This window comes from Betta splendens, chromosome 2 (assembly GCF_900634795.4).
Source record: "Betta splendens chromosome 2, fBetSpl5.4, whole genome shotgun sequence".
NCBI lineage: Eukaryota > Metazoa > Chordata > Actinopteri > Anabantiformes > Osphronemidae > Betta > Betta splendens.
Window position 1 is genome coordinate 2,046,627 of NC_040882.2, and position 9,786 is coordinate 2,056,412.

At 42.6% G+C, this 9,786-nt stretch overlaps 1 protein-coding gene across 1 annotated transcript; it reads right to left on the minus strand.

The window, feature by feature from the left end:
- nhej1 (nonhomologous end-joining factor 1) lies at positions 1–9,710 on the minus strand. The gene is made up of 9 exons (XM_029134760.2): positions 9,575–9,710; positions 8,886–9,023; positions 8,019–8,229; positions 7,645–7,866; positions 7,425–7,563; positions 6,433–6,491; positions 1,100–1,274; positions 609–691; positions 1–292 (listed from the first exon to the last, which is right to left on the minus strand). The coding sequence occupies exons 3-9, from the start codon at positions 8,205–8,207 to the stop codon at positions 215–217; spliced, it is 945 nt and encodes a 314-aa protein (XP_028990593.1). The 5' UTR covers positions 8,208–8,229; positions 8,886–9,023; positions 9,575–9,710; the 3' UTR covers positions 1–214.
- Between the last annotated feature and the right edge of the window lie 76 nt (positions 9,711–9,786).

Here is a 9,786-nt window from a genome sequence, read left to right on the forward strand (position 1 = left end):
TTGTATTTTGTTCTTTATTAGAGTATAAAACAATAGTAGTAATTATTAAATACAGTAAATTTGCAATATACATGACGGCCCAAAACCTTTAAAAACAAACAAAAAAAAGTTGGTATTAAAATTTGTTAAGACATTTTAATGTAAAATAAAAGCAGCTAAAACAGGAACTAAAACCCAGTTTGTTCAAAGGTGCTTCATGTAAATGAATCGCAGCTCATTTGAACAGTCCCACTTTCTTCTTCTTTGGTTTGGTGGACAGTCGCTCTGTGGGGTTGGATGTGATGGACACAGACTAAGAAGGACAAGAAGAGGTTCATTAAAATGATACCAATAGTACAAATTCATAGTTTTGTGAACTTGCATCTAGGAAACCAAAGAATGAAGGTCATTAAAGAAATAAATCTATTATTGTTAATGTACTAGTAGTAGTAGTAGTATACGAGTAGTATTTTATTACTAGTAGGAATAAATATTTCTACTTTATTAAATGTCCATTTGTCACATTTTCTATCAATGCTTTGTAAATGTTTGACCTTATTTAATTCAAAGTGGATCAACTGTATCTTTAAACATGACAATCTCTGTACGTTCTCCTCCACCTCCTTTACCTGTTCTTTTACTGAGGATCGGTCATCAGCAGTGGCTTCAGTGTTGCTCCTCCCATTCTTGGCTGCTTCTCTCTCCTCCAAAGCTTCAGCAACAACAAATAAACCAGATCAAACAAAGGCATTTCATTTTACTGTTAAACACTTGCATGTACCTGACACCTTTAAATTTCACGCTTGACTCGGCTTCTATTTTAAAATACAAGAAATAACTTTGAATTGGAAACATACCTGACCTGGACTCTAAATCAAAAGCCCTGAGACTAATTATGACTCTAACTTTAAAAAGTATATTGGACCTAGACATCTGAAAAAGCTGTGAGTAAAAAAACCCACTGGCCTGTCATGGTGTAGTGACAGACCCTAGGTTATGTCAAGGTAAAGAATTCTGCCTGGAAGCTTCAGTTAAAGGATCAAACCCCTTTGAACCACTTCAAGTGCACTTCTAACACACTGTGTGTCTACATTCACCATGGTCTTTAAGTGAGACGCACCTAAAGATGGGGTCGGGTCCGATTCTTTAGTGAGGGGCGGGTCTTCAGACAGTCGGCGCTTTGGTGCCTTCCTCTGATCAGTAGGATCAGTAGCTGTAACGACTGAATAGAGGTGCTGCAGTTCGGAGCTGAAGCCCAGAGAGTCCTGCTCCTCAGAACACAGCAGAGGAAGAGCCTGGTAGGAGATGAACAAGGAGAATGAAGCTTCATCATCTGTCGTGTTGCTGTTTTGGTCACTTAACGTGTAAATCTACAGTGTGTGCGTGCGCATGTGTCAGTTCTGCAGCTCTAAAGTCAAAAACATATTTCAAATAAAACCGATCTTCTGAGGTGCACGACTGTGTCCGTTGCAGCTCAGCTCTTGTTTGTTTTACGGTGCTGATGAAGGTCACGTGTGTGATGAAGGGTGTGACGAGGCCGTGATACGCTGTGAATCAATCAAAAGCCTTATTGAGCAGCAACCAACACACATTTAGCAGCCGTGACACCCACAGGCCTGACAGATAAGGGTGCGTGTAGACCACAGACATCATGCACTGAATAACACACACCATTTACTAAATCCCTCAGTTTTTTTACCCGCGAGGACAAACTGTCCAAATTAGCTCCTCAAATATTGACCGGGAAAAAGTGGTGGTCCCACACTCGCTGTCACGGCAGAGAGGCTCCTAAACACACTCTGGTCAGGTTTGGAGGTTTCACATTGATTTATTTCTGTTAGTTTGTTTAAATATCGTAAAAAAATAAATGTGCGCCCCAGTGAAGCGGACAGAGAAACCAATATGCAGCAGAAAGCCTACCTTATTCTCTCTTTTTAATTAAACAGCCCCCCCCCCTTGGACTGGACCTGGCTGCTGTGAAAACGAAGCAGGTTAAGCAACTTTCTGTATGTAAAAGTGTCAGGCTGTAAATAATAAATAGAACAAAAAGAGTTTTAACAATATTTCCATTTTCCATGTGTCTTTAATTTTTAAAAAAGAAATAAAAGTCAGGTCAGCATTTTCAACCTACATGTAACTGAATGAACTAAAACCTGTCACTCCTGCATTGAAGTCATCAGAGGACATAGAGCTTCCGTAATGTACGAAGCCCTGTGCTGGCCTCACTTTATTCAGCTGCTTGGAACACACAGAACCTGAGATTCTGGAGAGGATGCAGAGGAATCCCGGCATGCTCACCTCACCATGCTCACATCCCTTTTCACAGCGACACATCGACTGTGGGCAAGGTAGTGGAAGGTAGTGGGGGACTGACTGTACGTTCAATTATTGGCAGGTTAACGGTTCGGCCGTTGTTTTAAGCAGGGCTTTGGTGCCAGAGCGTCTCCCACTCAGTCGCCTTTTTCCGATTTAGTTTTGTTTCCTGCTTCTGATCTTGAATAAGTCGCTAACGCCATTATGGCCGTCTTTTGAAAAAGCTTAGTTGAAATGTGCTGCGATGTCTTTGGAGGTGTGAGAAATCATGTCAGTAGCTGTAGAAATCACACGAAACACTGAACACCCCCCCAAGACAGATGCATAATCACTGCTAACAACAGCTGTTTACAGTGTGATCTGTGTGGTCAAGTTTGGTCCATGTATGAGATTATTTGTCTACAGCTTGCAACACTGTCTGGTTTCAGATGGCTGAATACACTAATTTAGACTTTTAAAGTTGATTTACGATATTCTTGATATCAGTAAGATCACAACATACATAGTTTGTTATTAGTCCCTGGAAACATAATGAATTTTAGTGACAAAGACAAAAAAGAGCTCAGCATGAAAGAAACTGTGTGAACCTAGACTAATGTGAAAGTGAGTAATGTGAAAATATATCACCTCAAATATGACACAGCTCAAATCAGATCAGTCAGATCCATTGATTGCTGAAAGATTTCACACATTGTCAAATGAAACTAACACAATAAATCAGTAACAGGAAGTTACTGCACAGGGCAACAGGAGGAGTTCTGTCGCAGTGTTTTCTGCAGCTCAGTCTAAAGACGACTTTGTAGGACACCACACTGGTTCAGGCTGAGGCTCAGCCCAGTGGCAGCAGCTACAAAGGGGAGCAGCCAGGCCAGAGGACCTAATTACAGACCAGGGCAGAGACAGCCCAGTGGAAACTGTGTGCAAGTGACAGAGGGCAGGGGGAAGATGAAGATGATGATGATGATTTGCCATGTTTTACTCCACAAAGAGTAAAACCTACTGGTGCAGCTGTTGTTCATTAATAAAACTTCTAAAAATGTCAGGTTGCAGGTAATCACAGCCCAAAAACATCTAAAATATAAAAAAAACTTTATTTATAAGCTGAAGCCAAAAGTTTTGGTGATGTAAGGAAGAAACAACTAAGTACTGATGAATATGCAGCGCTCCAGATCATCATCATTATCATCATCATCAATTACTGATCATCATTATTACAGACGCAGCAGCCTACACTTTAAATGCTTTGGGTTTTTCAAAACAAAACAACTCATCACCGCCTTTCCAAAGTCAATTAAAATATATTTTGCCCGCTCCACTAGTCAGAGCTGGTCTACCTTCAGACAATAAATCTCCACAGCAACCTAATTCTGCTTGATTTAATCTGCCTTCATTCAACTGACTCTGGGCTAAATTAATCCAGGATAAGTCTTTAATCACAACACAGACAACTCAGAATAAATCTCCACGGTACCTAATCTGGGATTCATTGATCCAGGATGTCGCACGGTTACTGGCATGATAACAGCTCATAATGACCATGTAATGAACACATGACAGCGACACAAACAGATGCAGGACTGTGACCAGCTCGGTAACCAGAAGACTTCCTTTATTACATAAGCACCTGCTGACTGGACCGGTTCTATTCCAGTGTCAATCGGATTTATACCAGGCTCAACAGTCCTAACGCACATAATGTCAAACTAATGCCAGATAACACACAGATCACACGTATTTCTGTCTAGACAAGTCTCACATTCTGTGCCTTTAGATTAGCTTTAATGTTTAGCCCAAGAACCCCACGTCCAGCTTCACAGTGATGCTCGCCCACTTACCACCAAGGCTCAGGATTCCTCAGGTAAGCGACATAAAGAGCTGCTCGCTGCCGCCTGAGAGTCAATGATTTACTCGGGACGAAGGGGAAAACTGAGGAGGCGGCTGCCACCTTCTCACTGCCTCCATGGCAACGTTCTACCTCCTCATTCCTTCCACTGATACTCTAACACTCCTTCCCAGACACTGATAAGCTGCTTTTACTGTCTCCTTTTGTTCATCTTGCCAGTTCTCTGTCTGTATAGTTGTCCTCCTGTTTCAGACAATTTCAGACTAAACACAAATTATGATCCCAAAAGCTTCAACTTAGGAAAATAACAGCAACAGGTTTAAAGCAAGTCTTGTCAGATTTGGAAACCACAAACTTCTGGCCCAACTATGGGATTCTCTTCTGTTTTGGTCTAAAGTGGCTGCTAACACATGTCATCACCGCGGTTGCCCTGAAGCTGTGAAGCCACTGTCTCATGAAACAGGAAGTTTGTTCTGGTGACAATTCAATTCAGACCTGACAACTAGCACGCTGCTGCCTACGTTGATGTGAGTCCTGCGTCACCACGCAAATGCTGCAAAACCAAAAGCATGCACCACAGGCTGGTGTGCCTGGAGCAGCACGCCCCTCTTCCACATCATGAGCTGCTGCTGCCACCACACAAACACTCTAAATTTAGGTCCTAAGGGAAGCTGATGTGATCCGAAAAGGATTTGAACTTTCCCCCCCCCATCTGTCAGCTTCATGACCAGCTTTAGCTTGCGCCCAAGTTAAATCCAAGAGTGTGTGTGTGTGTTCATGTTCCACCCATGTCAATGTTGACCTGAGTTGGGTGGGGTGTTTGTGTGGGGCTTCCATGGAAAGCTGCAGATGAAAATAAAAGCTGCTGCTCCTGTCGTCATCGTGTCTCTTCTCGCTGCCCTTCACTCGCCTTGGTGTGGGAAACACTGGCCACAAATGGCGCAAGCAACCACACACACACACACACACACACACACACACACACACACACACACACACACACACACACACACACACACACACACACACACACACACACACACACACACACACACACACACACACACACACACACACACACACACACACACACACACACACACACACACACACACACACACTTTTTTCTGTGTCTTTTCAACAATACCAAGAAAAGTCCTATCCTAACTACCTACACCAGGCTTGGACTTAGCCTATACTGTATAGGCCAGGATGTTTGATATGTCCTGAAAAACTTGCGTAACACTCCTTAGGTCTTATGATATAATGAATTACACATTTATATGGATTAATAATTAAGAAAAGACATGTTTGATTAAATGGTTAACTGATTCCAAATGTTCAAATCTCTAACTTGTTCAAAGTCAATATTAGTTCATACACACAAAGAGATTCCGACCTGCAGGTTGGACTGTGCCATGGAGACCGACACAGACGGAGACAGAAACACGAGTTGCTGGGTGGACAGACCAACGCACACATGCCAAATGCCTTCAGCCTTTCTGATTCACAAACACTGTGGTGTGTCCACCTTTGACGCATCCTGGCCACATTCTTCTCTGACACATTTTGCTTCAATTTGGACTTTGGTCTAGAGGTGGTCTTGTCGTAACCCAGTGGAATTTGCCACAAGAACAGACTTTGATCTACTGTAACATTTCGTATAATCTGCTTTTTCGTCTCCAACAAGCAGAAAACTGTGAACCTGATGTATGATTCTTTCTTAGTTTTCCCTTTTACATGAACTAATCAGTCATTTTCACACAATCTGTGAATTATACCAGAGTGTGAGGAATTTCTCTAGAATTCATCTCTAACAGTCGCATGTCCTTTGTATGAGAACAGGTTTGAAACAACATGTCTATTTTATGTAAAGAAACCTAAAGAACAAATAGTCTTGTATATAGAGAACCTCTCAACAGACATTAGTAGTATTTCAACAGGCCGGTCATAAGAGCTCAGAAGACCCGAGTTAACATCCACCTGTAAACCAGCTGCTTTTGTGTCTTTGACTGTGCTGAGTCATCATCACACAACTGAGGCCGCAGTGGTTCAAGCCCAAGTTGAACCCAGTGTGCCACAGTAGCTTAAGCTGCACAGCAGCTCTGCCATCAATATGAGCTCCTGTTTGACTGGGTCAATGAGCAGTGTCCAAGAAAATGTAATGCAACTCATGTGTGCTCATCACTGGACTCGCCACAGCCAGGAAATGTTTGGAGACGAAGCACAGAGAAGGGTAAAACAGGCCCAAACAACAGACAGCGACTGCAGTGGGTGTGTATCATCACGTGTCTGACCTTTGCCATGAAGTCTTCTCTTTGAGTATGCTCGTCAAAAACTTCAGTTTCCAGCCGTTCTGAAATCAGACACACATTTGTATCAAGTACAAACTATTTTCTGATGTCTGCCATAGACAAAGAGATAGAAAACCATGTGTGAGAGAAACGTGTGTAGATTATTACGTAACTGTGTGTATAACTTATAGAAGTGTAAAATGAAAACAATATATATTTAGATTGTTGAATAGCTAATAGCTACAGTAATAGCTAATAGCTAATAGCTAATAGCTGGCTGGCATGAGAATCAGTTTCACCAAGTCTGAGGCCATGTGAGACTGACAGACGGATCAATGCGGCAGCTGCAGTAATGCGGTCTGTCATGGTCAAGAGGGAGCTGAGCCGAAAGGCAAATTTAACAGTCAATCTACTGTACGTTCCTACCCTCACCTATAATCATGAGCTTTGAGTCGTGACTGAAAGGACAAGATCACAGATACAAGTGGCCGAAATGAGTTTCCTTGCTCTCTCAGAGATAGCATGAAGAGCTGTGTCACCCGAGAGGAGCTCAAAGTAGAGCCGCTGCTACTCTACATCGAGAGGAGCCAATTAGGTGGTTCAGGTATCTGGTTCAGATGCCTCCTTGACGCCTCCCTGGGGAGGTGTTCTGGGCATATCCCACCGGTAAGAGGCCCTAGGGAAGACCCAGGACACCATGGAGGGAGTATGTCTCTCAGCTGGCCTGGGAAAGCCTTGGGGTCCCACTGTAAGAGCTGCAGGAAGTGTCCAGGGAGAGGGAAGTCTGGAGATCTCTGCTTAGACTGCTGCCGTGACCCAGCCCCGGGTAAGCAGGTGAAAATGGATGGATGGAATAGCTCCACACAAACATTAACAGAATGTGCTAAAGAAAGTGGATTTAAAGTCTGATTTTCGCTTTTTATTTTTATATAAATTTCTAATTTTTCATGTTGATCAACATCCACATATGACAAACTTGGAAGAAAAACCCACACCTCTGCTGAGTGTGGCTCCATTCTCCTTGTAATCCTGAATCTCTGCATCCTTCCTAAGCAGCAGACCTCTTAGCTGCTCCACCTGATGCTGCAGCAGACGGCTCATCGCCAGCAGGGGGCGCACAAGCTGCAAACACACCTTTAAACAGAGAAAGCGGATTAGCATTTTGACTAATCACAGTCTATATCTAAGAGGGGGCTGTGTTCACTGTGACTGTACCTGGGAGACAGATGCAGGAATGCAGCAAAACTCCCAGTAGAAGGGCAGCCCTGCCAGCTCACTCTTCAGTTTCATGATGATGTTACCATCCTCCTGGCGTGTTAGAAAGATCTGAGCTTCACTTGCAGGTTCCTTGTTGCTTCCCATCAGGCAGGGCTGGACTATCTCTCGCAGATGGGAGTAGAAAGCTCTCACTGGGGCTCGCAAACGTCTGTTCAGCTCCTGGGTTGACGATAACAGTTATTTCTAAAGTGCCATCAGGTGCGTGCATCATGAAAAAACAATCTTTAAACCTATCTAAATAATAGATAATCTAAATTTAAACCTAAATATAAATAAATTGCAAGGACCCAAGTGTTTCCATAAAACTGTACCTGTGCTCGACTCTGGATGGCAGCCGACTCCATTCTTTCCTCCCACACACACTTCATATCAGTCAGCAAGACATGGTACGCGGTGTCTCCAAACCAGCTCTTGGCGAGAAGATGGCAGCCGCTGATGTTCACAGGAAACCAGGGATGCTGGGAGAGGATGTCTGCGGGGATTCCTCCAAGCTCCATCATGAGACGGCCTAAAACGGAAAAACTAAACAAAAAGAAAAAAATAACATTGGGGTGGCCTTCGAATAAAATATAAGCAGCTGTGTAACAGTAATATTATATAATAAAAAGAAATAATAAAAGGAGATACAAGCCTGGAGATATAAACACACACACACACACACACACACACACACACACACACACACACACACACACACACACACACACACACACACACACACACACACACACACACACACAAAAATTATTCATTTATGTAGAGGGACTAGTATTTGAATAGTGAAAGAAGTTCCATTTGCATATTGCATATCAATGATATTAAATCCTTCAAATGCAAGCTGCTTCAAAAACGTCACATTAACAGAATGATTGGTTTATGTTTTGCACCAATATGTATTCAGATTACCAATGTAAATCCAATTTAAAGTGTTTCAATTGGATGTGGCTGTCTGTTTGTTTATTTATTGTGAAAATACTGCACATACAACTGTTTATTTGAACAAGATGAAAAGCAGCTGCTTTTTTTCCTGGTAATGTGTTATGTTTGGACGTACTGATATATCATCCACACAAAACTGTGGACCGAAACTTAACAAGTAAGTGAATTTCTGCTCTATAACTGAATGATCGCATTCGCATCAGTCACATGGAGCCTCTTAGGTTTTATTAATCGCTCACCGCCGAGGAATGCGTCCCTGCCTGCACGGAGGGAGACGTGTTAAAGCCGCTGCAGACGCCGTCCAGGCCGCATAATCACCCCCTTGCAGCGGACTGACCGCGGAGGCAGATCTGTGGCTCCGGCTCCTTCTAATGAGGCTGTTTTCGGGGAAAGAAACGAAAGATTTCTCGTCAGTCTTCATTTGGAAACACAGTGAGCATTTCGGAGGTTGACTCATCGCAATTTGGAAATGAAAAAAGCATCCCAGACCGGTCCCAACAACATGCCACCAAACAAAGCTTAACACGGACACGCTCAAAGAAAACCAGGGCTTCCTGTGGTCCTCAAGACACGACGAACTCATTCATTCAATCATTCATTCCATTCACAAATATGCGAATTGGCTTCCGTTTGCTATTTAAAGTTTGATAAGTCTCGGCACGTTCTTACATTGCATCATATTAGACTTAGACTAGTCTACGAAAGAAGAAAAAAAACTACTTAAATAATTAAACATTAATTAACAATTACTTTGCAACTTCCCTTTATAGGTTTAGGTTGACAGTTCTAATCTCAGGTAACAAAAGTAAACAAGTGAAGCTGCGAAAGAAATTATGATTATGTCCATCATTTCGACACCGGCAATACATTATATCACACTAGAACGTAATACAATATAACATAAAATCAAGTATAAGTGTACCAGTACTTTAAAAATCCAGCAATAGCAAGAAGGATTTCAACACCCCACCGGATACGACGTTTTCGTCTTCTTCTTCTACTGCTTCTTCTTCTTCTTCTTCTTCCTTTGATTGATTGGCGGTTGGCAACCACCCGAAAGAGCGTTGGCGCCACCTATTGTAACAGACTGGAGCGTGCCTTAAAAAAACATTCCTGTCCATTGAACCCATTTTCTTCACA